The sequence below is a fragment of the Oncorhynchus mykiss genome, chromosome 7, assembly GCF_013265735.2.
Source record: "Oncorhynchus mykiss isolate Arlee chromosome 7, USDA_OmykA_1.1, whole genome shotgun sequence".
NCBI classification, from domain to species: Eukaryota; Metazoa; Chordata; class Actinopteri; order Salmoniformes; family Salmonidae; genus Oncorhynchus; species Oncorhynchus mykiss.
Genome location: NC_048571.1, coordinates 56904123 through 56926243, shown reverse-complemented (window position 1 = coordinate 56926243; position 22121 = coordinate 56904123). Strand labels below are relative to the sequence as shown.

Here is a 22121-nt window from a genome sequence, read left to right as displayed (position 1 = left end):
AAGGTTCTGAGTGGAGAGCCAAACTCTCTGACCGCGACAATATCTAGGACTCTTAGTTCTACGCTTATTAGCAGCCCTCACAGTCTGCGTCCTATAACGGCAAAGTTCAGACCTGACCCTCTTCCAGGTGCGCTCGCAACGTTGGACAAAAGCCTGAGCGGAGGGGACGCTGGACTCGGCGAACTGAGATGAGAACAGCGGAGGCTGGTACCCGAGGCTACTCTGAAAAGGAGATAGCCCGGTCGCAGACGAAGGAAGCGAGTTGTGGGCGTATTCTGCCCAGGGGAGCTGTTCTGACCAAGACGCAGGGTTAAGAAAAGAAAGACTGCGTAAGATGCGACCAATAGTCTGATTGGCCCGTTCTGCTTGACCGTTAGACTGGGGGTGAAAGCCGGAAGAGAGACTGACGGAAGCCCCAATCAAACGGCAAAACTCCCTCCAAAATTGAGACGTGAATTGCGGACCTCTGTCCGAAACGACGTCTGACGGAAGGCCATGAATTCTGAAAACATTCTCGATGATGATTTGTGCCGTCTCTTTAGCAGAAGGAAGCTTAGCAAGGGGAATGAAATGAGCCGCCTTAGAGAACCTATCGACAACCGTAAGAATAACAGTCTTCCCCGCTGACGAAGGCAGTCCGGTGACAAAATCTAAGGCGATGTGAGACCACGGTCGAGAGGGAATAGGAAGCGGCCTGAGACGGCCGGCAGGAGGAGAGTTACCGGACTTAGTCTGCGCGCAGACCGAACAAGCAGCCACGAAACGACGCGTGTCATGCTCCCGGGTGGGCCACCAAAAACGCTGGCGAATGGAAGCAAGCGTACCCCGAACGCCAGGGTGGCCGGCTAACTTGGCAGAGTGAGCCCACTGAAGAACGGCCAGACGAGTAGGAACGGGAACGAAAAGAAGGTTCCTAGGACAAGCGCGCGGCGACGGAGTGTGAGTGAGCGCTTGTTTTACCTGCCTCTCAATTCCCCAGACAGTCAACCCGACAACACGCCCCTCAGGGAGAATCCCCTCGGGGTCAGTGGAGGCTACTGAAGAACTGAAGAGACGAGACAAAGCATCAGGCTTGGTGTTCTTAGAGCCCGGACGATAAGAAATCACGAACTCGAAACGAGCGAAAAACAGCGCCCAACGCGCCTGACGCGCATTAAGTCGTTTGGCAGAACGGATGTACTCAAGGTTCCTATGGTCAGTCCAAACGACAAAAGGAACGGTCGCCCCCTCCAACCACTGTCGCCATTCGCCTAGGGCTAACCGGATGGTGAGCAGTTCGCGGTTACCCACATCATAGTTACGTTCCGACGGCGACAGGCGATGAGAAAAGTACGCGCATGGGTGGACCTTGTCGTCAGAGAGGGAGCGCTGAGAAAGGATGGCTCCCACGCCCACCTCTGACGCGTCAACCTCGACAACGAACTGTCTAGAGACGTCAGGTGTAACAAGGATAGGAGCGGATGTAAAACGATTCTTGAGGAGATCAAAAGCTCCCTGGGCGGAAACGGACCACTTAAAGCACGTCTTGACAGAAGTAAGGGCTGTGAGAGGAGCTGCCACCTGACCGAAATTACGGATGAAACGACGATAGAAGTTCGCGAAGCCGAGAAAGCGCTGCAGCTCGACGCGTGACTTAGGGACGGGCCAATCAATGACAGCTTGGACCTTAGCGGGATCCATCTTAATGCCTTCAGCGGAAATAACAGAACCGAGAAATGTGACGGAGGAGGCATGAAAAGTGCACTTCTCAGCCTTCACAAAAAGACAATTCTCTAAAAGGCGCTGGAGGACACGTCGAACGTGCTGAACATGAATCTGGAGTGACGGTGAAAAAATCAGTATATCGTCAAGGTAAACGAAAACAAAGATGTTCAGCATGTCTCTCAGGACATCATTGACTAATGCCTGAAAGACAGCTGGAGCGTTAGCGAGGCCGAAAGGAAGAACCCGGTATTCAAAGTGCCCTAACGGAGTGTTAAACGCCGTCTTCCACTCGTCCCCCTCCCTGATGCGCACGAGATGGTAAGCGTTACGAAGGTCCAACTTAGTGAAAAACCTGGCTCCCTGCAGGATCTCGAAGGCTGAAGACATAAGAGGAAGCGGATAACGATTCTTCACTGTTATGTCATTCAGCCCTCGATAATCTATGCAGGGGCGCAGAGACCCGTCCTTCTTCTTGACAAAAAAAAACCCCGCTCCGGCGGGAGAGGAGGAGGGGACTATGGTACCGGCGTCAAGAGCTACAGACAAATAATCTTCGAGAGCCTTACGTTCGGGAGCCGACAGAGAGTATAGTCTACCCCGGGGGGGGGTGGTTCCCGGAAGGAGATCAATACTACAATCATACGACCGGTGTGGAGGAAGAGAGGTGGCCCTGGACCGACTGAACACCGTGCGCAGATCGTGATATTCCTCCGGCACCCCTGTCAAATCACCAGGCTCCTCCTGTGAAGAAGAGACAGAGGAAACAGGAGGGATAGCAGACATTAAACATTTCACATGACAAGAGACGTTCCAGGAGAGGATAGAATTACTAGACCAATTAATGGAAGGATTATGACAAACTAGCCAGGGATGGCCCAAAACAACAGGTGTAAAAGGTGAACGAAAAATTAAAAAAGAAATGGTTTCACTATGATTACCAGAAACAGTGAGGGTTAAAGGTAGCGTCTCACGCTGAATCCTGGGGAGAGGACTACCATCCAGGGCGAACAAGGCCGTGGGCTCCTTTAACTGTCTGAGAGGAATGTCATGTTCCCGAGCCCAGGTCTCGTCCATAAAACAGCCCTCCGCCCCAGAGTCTATTAAGGCACTGCAGGAAGCTGACGAACCGGTCCAGCGTAGATGGACCGACAAGGTAGTGCAGGATCTTGAAGGAGAGACAGGAGTAGTAGCGCTCACCAGTAGCCCTCCGCTTACCGACGAGCTCTGGCCTTTTACTGGACATGAAGTGACAAAATGACCAGCGGAACCGCAATAGAGACAGAGGCGGTTGGTGATTCTCCGTTCCCTCTCCTTAGTCGAGATGCGGATACCTCCCAGCTGCATGGGCTCAGCACCCGAGCCGGCAGAGGAAGATGGTAGTGATGCGGAGAGGGAGGCGACGGAGAGCGCGAGCTCCTTTCCACGAGCTCGGTGACGAAGATCAACCCGTCGCTCAATGCGAATAGCGAGTTCAATCAAGGAATCCACGCTGGAAGGAACCTCCCGGGAGAGAATCTCATCCTTTACCTCTGCGCGGAAACCCTCCAGAAGACGAGCGAGCAAGGCCGGCTCGTTCCAGCCACTGGAGACAGCAAGAGTGCGAAACTCAATAGAGTAGTCTGTTATGGATCGATTGCCTTGACATAGGGAAGACAGGGCCCTGGAAGCCTCCTCCCCAAAAACAGATCGATCAAAAACCCGTATCATCTCCTCCTTAAAGTCTTGATACTGGTTAGTACACTCAGCCCTTGCCTCCCAGATTGCCGTGCCCCACTCACGAGCCCGTCCAATAAGGAGAGATATGACGTAGGCGACACGAGCAGTGCTCCTGGAGTAAGTGTTGGGCTGGAGAGAAAACACAATATCACACTGGGTGAGGAACGAGCAGCATTCAGTGGGCTCCCCAGAGTAACACGGCGGGTTATTGATTCTGGGCTCCGGAGATTCGAAAGCCCTGGAAGTGGCCGGTGGATCGAGGCGGAGATGGTGAACCTGTTCTGTGAGGTTGGAGACTTGGGTGGCCAGGGTCTCAACGGCATGTCGAGCAGCAGACACTTCCTGCTCGTGTCTGCCTAGCATCGCTCCCTGGATCCCGACGGCTGAGTGGAGAGGATCCGAAGTCGCTGGGTCCATTCTTGGTCGGATTCTTCTGTTATGGTGAGTGAATGAGGACCCAAAAGCGAACTAACTTAAACAGAGCTTCTTTAATAACCAAACATAGGTAGGCTCAGATAGACCGGCAGATTCCGACAGGACAGGACAAGGTTACAGCAAACATGACGATAGTCTGGCTCAGGCATGAAACACAACAAACAAGAATCCGACAAGGACAGGAACAGAAACAGAGAGAGATATAGGGACCTAATCAGAGGGAAAAAGGGAACAGGTGGGAAACGGGGTGAATGGGTAGTTAGAGGAGACAAGGAACAGCTGGGGGAAAGCGGGGGAGAAAAGGTAACCTAACAACGACCAGCAGAGGGAGACAGGGTGAAGGGAAAGGACAGAGACAAGACACAACATGACAGTACATGACAGTTTAGGTCATCTTATCATTGATGAGAATGTCTCAGATGACAACCGAACTGACATCATATTCATTGAGTACCACCGCATATGTTCAATTGGTCGGATTACCAGAATATAGTTAATTTCTCCCCACCTTCTTATGTTCCCAGAATCTCTATGTTAACCAAGGGTTTTGCAAATGTAACATCAGTAGGGTAGAGAGAGGAAAAAGGGGGGAAGAGGTTTTTATGACTGTCATAAACCTACCCCCAGGCCAACGTCATGACAGTCATGTTGGGTTCAATCTTGCGATTAACCTGCATGTTGCAAACCAACATAAAAATGACAATGGGTTGTCCTGGTTGTGGACCATCGTTGCAGTCCCCCCTCTGGTGTGGTCGACCCGGGTAGGAGGTCTGCAAATGAAGAAGTCCGCTCCATGGCTGGGCAGAGGATGTCCGGATTGGGATCGCCGTTCCGGACCCGTAGTCTGGTCGTCCAGACTGGAAGATCTGGACAGTAACTTAGGCAGATGTTAACAACGCACACACACTCATGAAATATATCATTAAATTTCGTCCCAACTAACTGATGGTTGTATGGGGAAGTTGCTTATGGCTCTATCACTTTCTACGAGCCGAAGAAAATGAAACAAAATGAATGAAAGCATAAACAAAACTAAATATAGTTATGCCCCCTTAATCATCTAATTGGACTGTATTCTATCTACATCCATGGTCTTGGCAAAATGACCCTATCTTGGCATTGTCTAATGTCATATCTAGAGCTTTCCTAATTTGCGGGGTGTTGCTTAGGGTACTATCCTAAGCTGATAACTATATGATAAGTCTACAGCTGTAAGGCACTAGTTTTCGGCAGTCTACAGGGGTGACCTATGGACTTCTGGGAAGAAAACTGGTGAGTGCTATAGCTGTAGAGTTAAAGGCCTCAAAATAAATGTTCAACTTTACTAAGGCTGGTATTTTGCTCGGACCCTTAAGTGATCCTAGCATAAATCCTAATTGGATGTGTAACGACGTTCGTCTGTAGAAGGAGAAGCGGACCAAAAAGCAGCGTGGTGGTTACTCATGTTCTTTAATGGAAAACTGAACGATACATGAAATAACTTAAATCTACAAAACAACAAACGGAACGTGAAAACCTATACAGCCTATCCTGTGACAACAAACACAGAGACAGGAACAATCACCCACAACACACAGTGAAACCCAGGCTACCTAAGTATGATTCTCAATCAGAGACAACTAATGACACCTGCCTCTGATTGAGAACCATACTAGGCCGAAAACATAGAAATGCCCCAAAACATAGAAAAACAAACATAGACTGCCCACCCAACTCACGCCCTGACCATACTAAATAAATACAAAACAACGGAAAATCAAGGTCAGAACGTGACAGGATGTTCCGTTGTGCATGTGCGTTTATGCTTATGCAAGCACACATGTCAAGGGAAGGAAACCAAGTATCCTGGCAGATTACAACTTGTTCAGAATGAGTCTGACGTAGTCAGGTAATTTTCAGGTCAATGCCTGGAGGTCAGTCAGAATTGGTGTCGAGAGAGTCTGTAGTGGTTTTACTACCAGTCACTGTTTTCCACTATTGTAGTGGCGGTAGGTATGAAGAAGTATGCTTCATAGCTATGTTATCCACGGAGGAGCTAACCTCATGACGGAAGTACTCTAAGTATTAGACCAGTCGTACGTGGTGTGATCGTGATTCATGAGTTCTAATAACATTTCTCCTGAACAGAGGGTTCTATTTATTAGTAGCGTGTGTAACCATTGGAAGAGTGCAATGGAGATTCCCTTCCCCGTGTTGCACTCTGAGTGACTCCTATGTTGCTATTATCAATAGCAATTTAACTTGTGAGGTTACTAATCCTCTTACTGAGTGTTGCTGGACTGACTGTGGTATTGGTACTGGTACTCAAGGGTTCCAGTTGTCCTACCGAATTTATTCTGAAATGTTATCCTACAGTAATACATGATTAGAGCATTTTACTAGTTGTCTTGGAGTGACTACTACACATGGCAAGAATGATTATTGTTGCCATTTGTTTTGGAGGTGGACAAGTCTACTGGACTTCCTTTACGACCAGTGTGGTACACCTCAGTACTATCTTAGATGTGTTCTAAGATAATCCCCATCCAGGGGCCTGTCTGCTCCTCACTGTTCTCAAAGGGGAGTTTACAACTAGATTTGATTTATGCTCTGGCGGCCTCGTACGGTGTTGTCCGTAATCCCGACCCTCCCACCGGCCTCGATAAGGCTCATCATGGGTCTGGGCTACTATTCCCCCCCTTGTCTCGGGATCCCCCCACCAGCGGGTGGTGTTGGTATCCGAGGCGCAAACTAGAAGTTCGGACCCTATGTACGAGTTGTCAGTGGCCACGTTATTATGAGAGTGGCTGTAACCTTTCAACCAAATCTCCTGGTGTTTGTGCTTCAACACCCTCAGTGGCTGTCGAGGTCTGTCAGTCACCACCGCGTCCGCGTGTGGCAACCTCTTCAGTACCTGCGAACTGAGACAAGGATATCGGTCTGTGATATCGCAAAGTGTTTCACCAGTGGGAGTCATCGGGTCAGTTGCTGGACTGACGCCATTAGTGTCATTGTAAGGGTTGACAGTCCCCCACAAAGCGTAAGCTGTGTCATCGGAAGCAGCGTTTACTCTGCGTATCAATGTTTTTCTTGCTGAGACGGCTGCAGTGTTTGCGGAAGTGTCCGAAGGGCAAGAGAAGTTCATCTCAACTACCGTATTGCACGACTGCAAGGAGGAGGGAAGTTGCTCATTCACATAGACAGCTGGCTCGAAATCATGACAAGAATGGTCAATCAGATTGGCTGATGGAATGTGTCGAGATATCGTAATATCTCCTTGGATCAGATTCTGCCCCAAGAGGTTTCGAAACATCTTTTTCCCAAGGGGTGCTTTTGACAGATACCCATCGTGAATGACTGCGTTGCTGCTAGCATTAGGGGAAGACAGTGTGGTTGGTGGAGAAGGCACTGTAGCCTGTGACCATACCTGGTTGGTTTTCCAATCCATCAATGGGAGTAACCGATCCATCAAGTCTGCTCCAAGTAGCAGGGGTACAGTTTCGAGGCTGGTAACATACACAGGGTGGATGAGCGATATGTCCTTGAAGTGTAGTTTCAGCATGACTCTCAATGTGAGAGGCGAGGTAGTCTGAGTGACCCCTCGAAGTGTAGTGTCGCATCGTTCCACTTTTAACCAATGTTTAGTTGGCTTCAAAGCCCTTTCTAGATCATCAAACAATGTTTGAGAGATGAGTGATATTGTTGCACCCGAATCAATTAGCGCATGACAAGTTAAGCAGTCCTCCAGGACTGTTCCCCGGTATGGGCGTTTCGATTCATGTTTAGTGGACATATTCCCCACAAAGTGGAGTGGTCGTTCGCAGCGACGTGATGTGTCAATTCTGTTCAAGGTGGAAGCAGATCGACTTTTTCATCCTTCAACCCTTTGTTACCCTTGTGCTCTGACACTTTGTGTGGGTTGGGTGCAGGAACGTATTGAACAGGTCGATTGTAGCAGGAGTCGTTTTGATGGTGACTTACTTTACAGTTATTTTGACCGCGGAGGTTATTGGAATCATGGTTTCGTGGTAGAAACTGTTGTTGTGCGTCATCTCTTAACACTCCAATACCTGATAATGCACCCTCTAACTGGAGTGAGTGCTCCTGGTCAAACTTTAAAGCCGAGTGGTCAGGGCTCTTAGCATTGCGAGCTTTTGATGCCTCAAAAGCTGTGCTTGCAAGCTCTCTGGGTTGTAAGATAGGCAAGCCAACGTGGGCTGCAGGGCCCAAGTAGATAATGGTAGGAGACATGTTCGACAGGAACATTTGTTTAAATGGTAACAGGTCTTCCATACCTGTTTCAGTGAGTAGGCCAAAGTAAGCTGAACGAAGCCTATGATAGTAAGCTTGTAGGTGTTCGTTCCGAGGTTGTTTGACCATGTTAGCCAGTGAGCTATCGTGTTTGCGAGTTGCAGAACCACTGAATTCTAATTTCAAAGCTGTGGCAAGTTTAGTGTAGTCATTTAGCACGTGTTGCTGTTGTAGGCGAATTAACCTTGTCACGTGTCTATTCGACGTTCGCTTCTACAGGTAAACCCTGTCAGAACCCGTAGCCATCCAATGCGTCCTCTATGTCAGCTAGGAACGTCTCAGTATCGTTTGGCTGACCTGGAACGGGGTCAAAATTCTTGACGAGTTTGTCAAGGTATTCCGCGTCAAGCGGGTGGAGAGGGTTGGCTTCATCCTGTGGGGAAAGTGGGCCCGAAAGGCCAAGACGAGAAGCCAAGCTTTGGCTTTGTTGGCCAAGAGGCGCCATATTACTCAGTGCCGAATGGCCAAGAGGAGAAGACTGAGGGACACATGATGAAGGCAATGTCTGAAACCTATCGTCTTCACTCCTTTGAGTACCGGGCTCCGGTTGCTTGGATGGATAGTCACGCTGTAGAGCGTGACCATTCTGGACTTCCTCCAGATGGTACCTAAGGATGGTATTCTGCTGCATTGCAGAGTCCACTTGAGCGCTTAGAGTATTGATTTTGGACACGTGAGTGTCGCACTTGCTCCTTTCGATCTCAAACTTATCTGTCATGGTTTGCAGATAGAGGTATTGAGTACAGAGCGAGAGATTCAGTGATGAGATTTCTTCCTCTTGCTTAGAAATCAAGATTTCCATCTTCATCACCTGAATTCTCTCATCATTCATTTGGTCAGCGACTTCAATGAGTTTTTCTGATTTGTCATCCAACTTTGTCATTGTGTTCATTAACTGCAGCGTTTTGAGTAGAACCGTGTTACTCTGAGTAACATTCAACAATGTTATCAAATTGCGCGCTCCTGTTTGTAGATAACTCAACAGATTTATCTAGTTTGAAGTGGACTACATCGTATTTAGTTTTGTCTAAATCGAGTTGTTCCTGGAGACAACGATTTTGTTGAAGAGTTTGTGCTCGTTCATCGTCATAAGTATTTGCAATTATTATTATTATTATTTTTTTACCTCTTTTTCTCCCCAATTTCGTGGTATCCAATTGTTGTAGTAGCTACTATCTTGTCTCATTGCTACAACCCCCGTACGGGCTCGGGAGAGACGAAGGCTGAATGTCATGCGTCCTCCGATACACAACCCAACCAGCCGTACTGCTTCTTAACACAGCGCGTATCCAACCCGGAAGCCAGCCGCACCAATGTGTCGGAGGCTACACCGTGCACCTTGGCTAGCGCGCACTGCGCCCGGCCCGCCACAGGAGTCGCTGGTGCGCGATGAGACAAGGAGATCCCTACCGACCAATCCCTCCCTAACCCGGACGACGCTAGGCCAATTGTGCGTCGCCCCACGGACCTCCCGGTCGCAGCCGGTTACGAGAGCCTGGGCGCGAACCCTGGGACTCTGATGGCACAGCTGGCGCTGCAGTAGGAGGCCTGCAATTACTTTTAATTGTTCAGATTTCAAACGCAGTTCCTCGACTAGCAGATTGTTTTCATTTCCTGCTTTTGTCAATAGTTGCTCAGTTCTCTCCACCTGTCCCCTCATGTTAGCCATGTCTGGCACGTGCTTCAGCTGTGCACTGTGGTATTGGACTGATGCCACATTTTTATGGCGATACATCAGTGCAAAGTGGGGAGAACCGTCACAAAGCCTGTGTTTGATGGTTGGTTTTGGAGAGCGTTCGCAATTTTGGCTGTTTTTTCGCTAATTAGGGTTGGTATCGCTGCTGAGGTCAGAGATCAATCCTTTTATGGGTGGAGGTTCACTAATTAGCGGAGGAGTGGTGACCACCTCCTTTGATAGCTTGCACATTATTAGAAAATTTAGAGGAGCATTTTTCCTATTTTCTTTCAAAGTTTGGGTTTGGAATTCATTGGAATTGAATGAGACGATAATCCATACAATCTCCATTGATTGGATATCATAAGTGTAAACAGTAGATCAATTGTTGGGAACATTCAAAACTGTGGTACACTTCTCCGTAAGACCGAAGCCACATGGGATTCCCGCTGGGGCGGGGCTTCTGTCAGTACTGGGTTACTGAATGGTTTTGCAAAAAACCAATTTTACTGATTGATCAATTTAATGATAAATCAGACCTGTATAGGCTATTTGGGAATTAAACTTTAATTAACCTGAGAAGTTGCTTCATCTAGGTTAGTTTGGAAAAAGTTTACAATGTCTTGTTTAGAAAACTCATCCATTTGGATATTATTTAAAATATCTATTTCAGAATGTAAATTGCCAGATTTACACTTATTAGTTCAATTGGATAAGACAGTGATATCTGTCTGGATATCATAAGTAATGACTTGAGTGTGACCTGAATAATTCTTCATGAACGAATATCCTGGGCACACGTCAGCGGTCAATGATTTCACACGCTGAAATCAAAACGGAACTACCCAGGTCGGGACTTCCGTTCCGCAAGGCGGAGGGATTTCAACGTAGCACAAGAAAACAAAATGGCTATTTTCCCTTGTTAGCTTTAGCATGCAAGCTAAACCATCCTTTGCGCCTTGGTCAACTCGCAAGAGAGACAGAGATACATATCGCTGGTCTCCTGAATTTCAATCGGCCGGCTCTTTGTCCTCGCTCGACAAATTAATAATGACCGAGCCTACCCACGTCTGAAATGCGCCAGGCAGAAATAGCCCTGCGTTTGGCCAAATGCTCTATTTCTCAGATTTCTATAATTAGCTTTCTCGGCCCTCATACAGAAATCTATTCACTTACGTTACCCACTGACTACGTCAGCGAACAACACGGAGACGGGGAATCTTCAGCACACACACACACTCAATAATGCTTGTCTTTAACACTCAAAAAATGTGTACAATAACTTGGTATATTATGTCATCTGTTTTTCAATTTTATACAGGCTGAATCAAAATGAAAGCCTCATTCTATTTTAGATTCCTCATAGGGGGCACCAATTATGTAGTGTCTTTGGCTATGCCGGATTAAGTGATATGACATGCTATTCTATAAAATAATTTCTCTGTAATTAATATTACCTGATTGAGCTAATCGTGTAAATGTAATTAACTAGAGTGTCGGTCACCAAATAATATTTATGGAGCTGTTATCTTCCGAATAAACTCTTAAAGACCTAGTCATATTTTACATCAATAGCAGTCAATATTAATCGTCATCTTAATTCAGTATCATCTGAAAGTTGTAAATTATTGGTTATCTGCACAAACCCTGGCTAAGTTGAACCAGCAATACAAAATTGGGTTTAATTATGTATTTACTAAATACCTACAGTGGGGCAAAAAAGTATTTAGTCAGCTACCAATTGTGCAAGTTCTTCCACTTAAAGAGATGAGAGAGGCCTGTAATTTTCATCATAGGTTCACTTCAACTATGACAGACAAAATGATTTTAAAAAATCCAGAAAATCACATTGTAGGATTTTTAATGATTTTATTTGCAAATTAGACGGCCGTACTTCTTCATTGCACAAATTAATAACCTCAAATTCTAAAGACTGGTGACATCCAGTGGAAGCGGTAGGAACGGAAAACAAGTTCCTAAGAAATATTGTTTCCCAATGAGAATTCAGTGAACAGACAGAGACCTAAAAAAAAAAAAGTTAGTCCTTGGGGTTTTGCCTGCTACATAAGTTCTGTTATACTCACAGACATGATTTTAGAAACAGTTTTAGAAACTTCAGAGTGTTTTCTATACAAATCTACTCATAATATGCATATCTTATATTCTTGGCATGAGTAGCAGGAAGTTGAAATTGGGCACGCTATTTATCCAAAAGTGAAAATGCTGCCTCCTATACCTTAAGAAGTTATGTACCACCGCATATTTGGTCGGATTACCAGAATATAGTTCATTTTCCCCCACCTTCTGATGTTCCCAGAATCTCTATGTTAACCAAAGGGGTTTGCAAAATGTAACATCAGTAGGGTAGAGAGAGGAAAAAGGGGGAAAGAGGTATGTATGACTGTCATAAACCTACCCCCAGGCCAACGTCATGACACTGTTATTGGTCAGTTAATTGCTTTGCTTGTTTTGAGATGGTTATGATGGTTGAGAGAGATACTGTAAATGCAGGTGTGATGCACTCTGGGTAGCAACAGACTGTCTCTTACTTCTACTTATATCATCCAATCATCCAATCATCCAATCACCATAGAAACACTAACAGTAATATGAGAGTGATCTACAGAGTAATGAATGTGTTATTGATATCTCTCCTTCTCTCCCTTTCCTCTCCCCCTCTTTCTCCCTCTCCCTTCCTCCCTCTCTCCCTCTCTCCCCTCTCTCTTCCTCTCCAAGACCTCAGAATGGCTCGATGATCCTGTACAACAGGAAGAAGGTAAAGTACAGGAAGGATGGCTACTGCTGGAAGAAGAGGAAAGATGGGAAGACCACCAGAGAAGACCACATGAAGCTCAAAGTACAGGGAGTGGAGGTGAGCACACACATGCACTCATACATATGCAGTGCCCTCAGAGAGTATCCATACCCCTTGACCTTTTCTCTCCCATCTACACACAGTACCCCATAATGACAGTAAATATGCTTTTAAAAATGTTTGCTAATTTATTGAAAATGTAATACAGAAATATATAATTTACATAAGTATTGACACCCCTGAGTCAATACATGTTAGAATCACCTTTGGTAGTGATTACAATTGCGAGTCTCTAAAGCCTTGCGTGCGTGTTCGTGCACATAGAAAAATATGTTGATCACCCTACTTGTAGAGAAGGGCCAATGACCTCCTCCTCTCTTTCATGTTGACAAAATGGTCTATCACTCTGTCATGAAGTACATACTTGTTTTGTTGTCCTAGGCTACCTGGCTAAAATGATTGCTCGCTAGCCTAACTTCCATTAATGGGCAACGTTAGCAAGTTAACATTAGCCTTCTACTAGCTACATATTGAACTTCCATCCTCTCAGGCCAGGGGCACAACAATATATGAATTAATGGTTGGATCAGAATCGTCATTATAATCATTGGCCAGTAGGGAGAATTAAGTAAAACCACAAGTTGAAATCTCCTTCCATGGCTAATTTAGGATAGGGCTAGCTAGCTGGCTAGTCACCGGACAACAACACAACGAGATGCAACAATTCAAGTTTTTCTGTCAATGACGTATGCTCTCAATGGGATTTGATAGGAGTGACACCAAATCCAAACTGGCTTCTCTTGACACTTGTTTTTGGTGCACCAGGACCATTCACAGTTGAGCTCGCTCAGTTTAACTCAACGCTGATTAGCTATTTTTTAAACATTTTTTGTCAAGGGAGGTAGGATGCTCGTTGGCTTCCCTTGCATTCAATGCTACGGGCAGCAACAATGTCATACTCGTTTGGACCAGACAGCATCATTCAGCCTCTTGAAAATTGAAGGAAAATTAAGAAACACAGAGAGACAAAAGATAAATTATTTTATGTTTTAAAATGTTTCCATTGATCAATTTTTTGGGGGAAGCCTGGCTTCCCTTGGCATCCATGAATTCACACCACAGGTCACATGGCCAGGAATCAGATTTATATCTGACTTCAAACCACCTACGAAGATGGTTTGAAATGTTGCTTGAAATATCTGATTCCATGTGCTTTTTGGCTGTTCAAACTGCAGGAAAAACAACAGATTTGAATCAGATATGCAAATCTACTTTAAATGCAGGCTGTAACACAACAAAATGTGGAAAAAGTCAAGAGGTGTGAATACTTTCTGAAGGCACTATAGATGGAAGACCACTAAGGAAGGCCATACAAAACTCAAAGTAGAGGAATTGGAGGGCAAGGGAAAGAGAGGGAGGAGAGATGAAAAGATGTGAGGTGAAAATAAGAAAAAAGGTTAATGAGATGGAAAAAGGGAAGAGCGTGGGATGGATTGACTGGATTGAGCTCTCGCTCCTGCTCTCCCTCTCTCTCCGTTTGTGAATCAGTCTCTAACATCCTCCCCTAGCTGTTTCTTATGTTACCAATACACACACACACACACACACACACACACACACACCCTCTCTGTAGGATAAGTGTGTGTTTGGCTTCAGGCCAAAGATGATGTCAATGCCTCCTTCGACAGGAACAGAGAGGAGTATCGATCGAGTCTCAAGGCAATGGTGTGTGTGTGTGTGCGTGTGTGTGTAAGCGCCCATGTATATGTGTGAGTCACATGCTACAGCTCTATAATTGATTATTCAGCAGAAATAGTAGGCAAGCGGCGAGTGAGGAGTGTGACAGACATAAAAAGAGAGGGAATGACCAAGAGAGAGGGAGGAAGGGATAAAGGGACAGAGAGGGATTGAGAAAAAAGAGAGAAGAAAGAGGGATGATGAAGAAGAGAAACAAGCCTGTGGGGTAGATAGACCCTCATACAGAATGGAAATTTATGGAAATGCACTCTGCCTTTGGCTACAGAGAGAAGAGAGAGGAAGAGAGAAAAGGGGGGTAACCATCAAGGTCGTCACCACTATCATGCCTCATCCCTCTCGTTCTCCTTTCTCTCTCTGATTGTGTGACATCATCCTCTGCTAGGAAGATTGTACATTGCAGGCTTTGTTAAAATCTTCATCCTCCACACCTTTTGAACATGATGCACTGTCATGGCAGATAGGTACAGCCGAACATGACTGTGTGTGTGTGTGTGTGTGTGTGTGTGTGTGTGTGTGTGTGTGTGTGTGTGTGTGTGTGTGTGTGTGTGTGTGTGTGTGTGTGTGTGTGTGTACAAGTTTTACTATACTTGTGAGAACCGGAAGTATTCAAGAATAGTAAACCAACAAAAAATAGGTTCAAGGTTAGGGAACATAGGATTTTGAATGGGAATCAATTGTTGGTCCCCAAAAAGTCCTCACAAGTATGACATTGTGTGTGTGTGTGTGTGTGTGTGTGTGTGTGTGTGTGTGCGTGCGTGCGTGTTTGTGTTTAACTCTAACCATGTCCTCTCTCTCTCTCTCTCAGTGTCTGTATGGCTGTTATGTCCACTCCTCCATCATCCCTACCTTTCATCGCAGATGCTATTGGCTGCTCCAGGTAAGCCCCTCCCACCATACAACCACAATACATTTGACTCATTATAACCTCTATTACTGTTGTGAACGCATGCACTGAACTGGAGCTTGCTGACACTAGGGGCAAGTGAAAGTAATGTCTGACACTGAACCAATGTGCACTTATCAGGAGTCGACTGTACACATCATGAATGGATGGGTGAGTGGAAAAGGAATCCCCAGAGGCAGCAACATGGTACCCAGATCTTATGCTTGTATTGAATTAGTAACTGCAATGTCAACAAAGTTGAACTCCCAGAATGTGCCTGGTTGGTGTTGTCATCTCTATCTATTTGTATATCTGACTCTGACCTAGCCAGACTCCACTGGGCTGGAAAAGTAGACACACTTCTCTGTATGTGGTGTACTCCCTGCCTTGCTTTTCAAGGAAACACACACACACACACACACACACACACACACACATACACGGACCCTGCTCTCCCCTGTGTATAGAGGTGTGTTATTAAAGTTTGCTTCACTCTGCTGCTCATATGAGGGACAGAAATACGGCCTCAGTCACAATGACATTGGAACACACTCACTCATCTCACTCCTCTCACTCCTCTCACTCCTCCCCTCATCTCCCTCCTCTCCCTCATCTCACTCCTCTCCCTCCTCTCACTCTTCACCCTCTTCCTCTCACCTCACTCCTCTCCCTCATCTCACTCCTCTCCCTCCTCTCATGTCACTCCTCTCCCTCATCTCACTCCCTCATCTCACTCATCTCACTCCCCCATCTCACTCCCTCATCTCACTCCCTCATTTCACTCCTCTCCCTCATCTCACTCCTCTCACTCCACTCACTCATCTCACTCCTCTGCTCAAGTTAAAGATGGTCAGAAGGCCATAGTCAAACTGAGGACAGGCAACATGATGGGTCTTTAACCATGCTTGTACACGCACACACATACATACTCATCCACACACACGCACACTCCCTGTCACCCAGCAGGGTAGGAACCATACCTGTGTGTGCTGAATCTTTCATACACTCCTGGAGCCAGAGATGAGGGACCTGTAGCGAATGAGGGTTGAAAACACACACAACCACACACATACACACACAGCAGGGTTGAGGGGGCTTTAGCTGTTCAAACTTTGAAATGGCAGGTGAGAATCTCTCCTCTGACACTCAATGCCTGACCTCTTTATCCTCTACTTTCCTTTTCCCTCGCTCCCTCTCTCCCACCTTCTCCTAGGACCATCTCATCTACATTGTAGAATAATAGTGAAAACATAAAAACTATGAAATAACCCAGTTAAAAGTTTGGTTTTTGCAACTGCACTTGCAAAATCTTGAAATTTTCCAGATTGACTGAACTTCATGTGCTGTTCTTGCCATAATATGGTATTTTACCAAATAGGGCTATCTTCTGTATACCACCCCTACCTTGTCACAACACAGCTGATTAGCTCAAGCACATTAAGAAGGAAAGAAATTCCACAACTTAACTTTTAACAAGACAGACCTGTTAATTGAAAGCATTCCAGGTGACTACCTAATGAAGCTGGTTGAGAAAATGCCAAGAGTGTGAAAAGCTGTAATCAAGGCAAAGGGTGGCTACTTTGAAGAATCTCAAATATAAAATATATATGATTTGTTTAACACTCTCATTCCCACCCTCTCTAGTTCTTTCTCCCTCCATCCCCCCTCTCTCCCCCAATGAAGGTTTATTTTATAAATCTCTTCCCTCTCTGTGTAGAACCCAGACATAGTGTTGGTACACTACCTGAACGTTCCAGCGGTGGACGACAGTGGGAAGCCGTGTGGGCCTGTCCTCTGCTCCATCAACACAGACAGGAAGGAGTGGGCCAAGTGGAGCAAGGAGGAGCTCATTGGACAGCTCAAACCCATGTGTGAGTCACATTTAACCCCTGACCTCTAGCCCCTTTAAAACTTAATCTCCTCACCTTGCACTCATAAGGAAGCCAAGTCTATTCTACAAATCACATATCTTTCTATATCCAATTGAATAAACCCTGATAACTTGTTTTATATTTTATGTCATTAAATTATTTAGCACATGAGTTGTCATGGTTATATGAGAGCTGTGAGTCTAGTTCCAAATCGCCATCCAAGTCTACTGTTCCTCTCTCTTCTGAGTCAGTTTGACTTTAACAGAACCACACTGCCCCTCAGTGGCCATCAAAGAGACTGCAGGCAGAGGCATTGCGTGTGTGTGTGTGTGTGTGTGTGTGTGTGTGTGTGTGTGTGTGTGTGTGTTTTTGTGTGTGTGTGTGTGTGTGTGTGTGTGTTTTTGTGTGTGTGTGTGTGTTTTTGTGTGTGTGTGTGTGTGTGTGTGTTTATACCAGAAGTCCCCACAAGAATAGTAAACTAACAAAAATTTGAACAACTGGGGACATTTTGTTAGTCCCCACAAGGTCAAATGATATTTCTGTGGGATTTAAGGTTAGGGTGAGAATTAGGTTTATGTATAGTTTTAAGGTGAGGAGCTAGAGTTAGGTTTTCGGTTTAGTGTAAGGGTATGGGGTTAGGTTTAGGGGTTAGGGAAAATTGGATTTTGAATGGGACTGAATTGTATGTCGCCACAAGGTTAGCTGTACAAAACTCTGCGTGTGTGTGTGTGTGTGTGTGTGTGTGTGTGTGTGTGTGTGTGTGTGTGTACCGTCTGTCCTCAGACACAGGGGGGAGACACAAGGGGGCGATGAGCATCTGTTCAAAATACCCAGCATGCATTATTCATGAGTGAGTGAGAGTTAGAGAGAGTTCTAGTTTGTTACAAACCCAGAGGATTGCGCTCTCTGGGACCAGCACTGTCTGTGTTGAGATGTGTGAGTTGCATTTATGCACCCAACAGCCTTGGATTTCAGTGTCAGTCCGTTTCTAATGTGTCTGTGTTGTGTGGTAATATTTATCCTATATGCATATCATATATACCTCACATGCGAATCGTAATAAGACTAAGCTATTAGCCTATTAAAATGTTTATCTGACTCCATAAGATGAATAGCAATATGCATTAGACTACAGTTGAGTTACAGTAATATGCAATCCTATTTGCAGGAGGCCTTTTGGTAGGCCGTCATTGTAAATAAGAATTTGTTCTTAACTGACTTGCATAGTTAAATAAAGGTTAAATCAAATTTTAAAAATAACCAAATTCACAAATATCTGAGAATGGAATTCTAAATACAAGTGTATTTAATTACTTTGAAAAATGAATTATTACATTTACAAGGCATAAACTTAAACTAGAAAGCATTTCAAGGCATTATTCTAAGCATGATCACAGAGGGAGAGAGAGAGAGAGAGAGAGAGAGAGAGAGAAGGAATTATTCTAAGCATGATCACAGAGGGAGAGAGAGAGAGACAAGGAAACCATGGCTTGTGCCTTGGCCCATAGCTCATGGGAGAGGGAGAAGAAAGAAATACAGTTTATATCTCACCACAGAAAGTCAGGGGAAAAAAAGAAAGACAATAAATCTTAGACCCTTTTACATCATCTGAGTTGTTTGGATTCAAAATCTGAACTGTTGACCAATAGTATTACTGTAAAGTTAACCTCCAATCAGATAGGACTACAGACCTGTAAAGACAACAACACCTCAGCTTCTCAGAGTTGTGACAATGGGAGTTGGCAAGATCAAAACAGAGAATGCTTGCATACAGTTGATAAGTCAACATCTGCTTAATAAATCATTTCTGTTCAGGCAATGCTGGCCTTTGAGTCCTGAAATGAAATGATAATGGACGTAAATGTAAACATGTCCATTGTATTTTTGTGTCTTTTGACGGCAAGGCAATATACCCAATTTGCATTGCAGCCCTCCAGACCTCAAGAAAGAGAGAAAATGTGTCCCCCTAGACCCAGGACAAAATGAGTCTGTCACCCCCTGGTGTACATCAATTCAGTGTGTAGTTCACACTTTCAACACATGGTGGCACCTGCACACTGTATCTCATTTAGCTCTTCGTTTAGCAAGGGTCACCAAACTTTTCCGCTCAGGCCCCTTTTCCAGCATTGGGGAACATCAAATCAAATTTTATTGGTCACATACACATGTTTATCAGATATTATTGATTGTATTACTGTCGATGATATCTGGAATGTGCATGTACACCCTAGCCCATCTACTGTTGCTAGCCCCAATTCTGACTTGTGCTCTGATATCTGCTTCACTGATTTCTGCTCTCTACCTCTCTCAAAGAGTGCAGTGTATGAAGTCAGAACATCTGCTGTCTCGGCCACTGCCTGTCACCAAGGGAGTACCCCAAGGCTCAATCCTTGCTCTTCGCAATTTACATCAAAAACATAGCTCAGGCAGTAGAAAGCTCTCTCTTCCATTTACATGCAGATGATTCAGTCTTACACTCAGCTGGCCCCACCCCGGATTTTGAAATGATCAAAGCTTTCTTAGTGTCCAACAAGTTTTCTCTACCCTTAACCTTGTTCTGAACACCTCCAAAACAAAGGTCATGTGGTTTGGTAAGAATAATGCCCCTCTCCCCACAGGTGTGATTACTACCTCTGAGGGTTTAGAGCTTGAGGTAGTCACCTCATACAGTTACTTGGAAGTATGGTTAGATGGTACACTGTCCTTCTCTCAGCACATATCAAAGTTGCAAGCTAAAGTTAAATCTAGACTTGGTTTCCTCTATCGTAATCGCTCCTCTTTCATCCCAGCTGCCAAACTAACCCTGATTCAGATGTCCATCCTACCCATGCTAGATTACGGAGACATAATTTATAGATTGGCAGGTAAGAGTGCTCTCGAGCGGCTAGATATTCTGTAACATTCGGCCATCAGATTTACCACCAATGCTCCTTATAGGACACATCACTGCACTCTATACTCCCCTGTACACTGGTCATCTTCGTATACCCATCGCAAGACCCACTGGTTGATGCTTATTGATAAAACCCTCTTAGGCCTCACTCCCCTCTATCTGAGATATCTACTGCAGCCCTCATCCTCCACATACAACATCGTTCTGCCAGTCACATTCTGATAAAGGTCCCCAAAGCACACACATCCTCTTTTCAGTTCGATGCAGCTAGCGACTGGAACGAGTTGCAACAAACACTCAAACGGGACAGTTTATCTCAATCTCTTCATTCAAAGACTCAATCATAGACATTCTTACTGACAGTTGTGGCTGTTTTGCGTTATGTATTGATGTCTCAACCTTCTTGCCCTTTGTGCTGTTGTCTGTGCCCAATAATGTTTGTACCATGTTTTGTGCTGCTACCATGTTGTGTTGCTACCATGTTGTTGTCGTGTTGTGTTTCTACCATGCTGTGTTGTCATGTGTTGCTACCATGCTGTGTTGTCATGTGTTGCTGCAATACTATGTTGTTGTCTTAGGTCTCTCTTTATGTAGTGTTGTGTTGTCTCTTGTCGTGATGTGTGTTTTGTCATATATACTATATATATAATTTATTATTATAATTTATTTTTTTATCCCAGCCCTCGTTCCCGGCCTTTTGCCTTTTGGTAGGCTGCCATTGTATATAGGAATTTGTTAATAACTGACTTGCCTAGTTAAATAAAGGTTAAATAAATAAAAGATTATTGCGGTTGTAGCGAAATGTTTGTGTTTCTAGCTCCAACAGTGCAGTAATATCTAACAAGTAATATGTAACAATTTCACAACAATACACACACATTTTCAGTAAAGGAATGGAATTAAGAATATATAGATATTTGGACGAGCAATGTCGGAGTGGCATAGACTAATATACATTAGAATAGAATAGCATACAGTACATACGAGATGAGTAATGCAAAATATGTAAACAATATTGTGTAAGTGACTCATGTTCTATTATTAAAGTGGCCAGTGATTTCAAGTCTATGTACAGTATATAGGGCAGAAGCCTCTAAGGTGCTACTGATGGCTGTTTAATAGTCTGATGGCCTTGAGATAGAAGCTGTTTTTCAGTCTCTGTCCCCGCTTTGATGCAACTGTACTGACCTCGCCTTCTGGATGATAGCGGGGTGAACAGGCAGTGGCTCAAGTGGTTGTTGTCCTTGGTGACCTTTTTGGCCTTCCTGTGACATCGGGTGCTGTAGGTTGTTCAATAATAAGCTATAATAGGCTATAGATGTTGAGTGAGATCTGACAGGACATTTCTGACAGATTGTAAATAAATAGCTAAAAGAAGGTAGCTTACATGGGCTAGTTGATCAGGACATTTCTGACAGATTGTAAATAAATAGCTAAAAGAAGGTAGCTTACATGGGCTAGTTGATCTGGACATTTCTGACAGATTGTAAATAAATAGCTAAAAGAAGGTAGCTTACATGGGCTAGTTGATCTGGACATTTCTGACAGGTTGTAAATAAATAGCTAAAAGAAGGTAGCTTACATGGGCTAGTTGATCTGGACATTTCTGACAGGTTGTAAATAAATAGCTAAAAGAAGGTAGCTTACATGGGCTAGTTGATCTGGACATTTCTGACAGATTGTAAATAAATAGCTAAAAGAAGGTAGCTTACATGGGCTAGTTGATCTGGACATTTCTGACAGGTTGTAAATAAATAGCTAAAAGAAGGTAGCTTACATGGGCTAGTTGATCTGGACATTTCTGACAGGTTGTAAATAAATAGCTAAAAGAAGGTAGCTTACATGGGCTAGTTGATCTGGACATTTCTGACAGATTGTAAATAAATAGCTAAAAGAAGGTAGCTTACATGGGCTAGTTGATCTGGACATTTCTGACAGATTGTAAATAAATAGCTAAAAGAAGGTAGCTTACATGGGCTAGTTGATCTGGACATTTCTGACAGATTGTAAATAAATAGCTAAAAGAAGGTAGCTTACATGGGCTAGTTGATCTGGACATTTCTGACAGATTGTAAATAAAT

The 22121-nt window shown here is 44.7% G+C and overlaps 1 protein-coding gene across 5 annotated transcripts in view; it reads left to right on the top strand.

Moving 5' to 3' along the window:
* Positions 1–22121, top strand: part of LOC110528035 (calmodulin-binding transcription activator 1) — a 135946-nt gene that overhangs the window by 91033 nt on the left and 22792 nt on the right. For all 5 annotated transcript variants that reach the window (XM_036983596.1, XM_036983594.1, XM_036983595.1 and 2 more), the window contains exons 5-7: positions 12557–12692; positions 15199–15270; positions 16994–17147. In XM_036983596.1, the coding sequence (XP_036839491.1) occupies positions 12557–12692; positions 15199–15270; positions 16994–17147 (362 nt within the window). The remainder of the gene's footprint in view (positions 1–12556; positions 12693–15198; positions 15271–16993; positions 17148–22121) is intronic.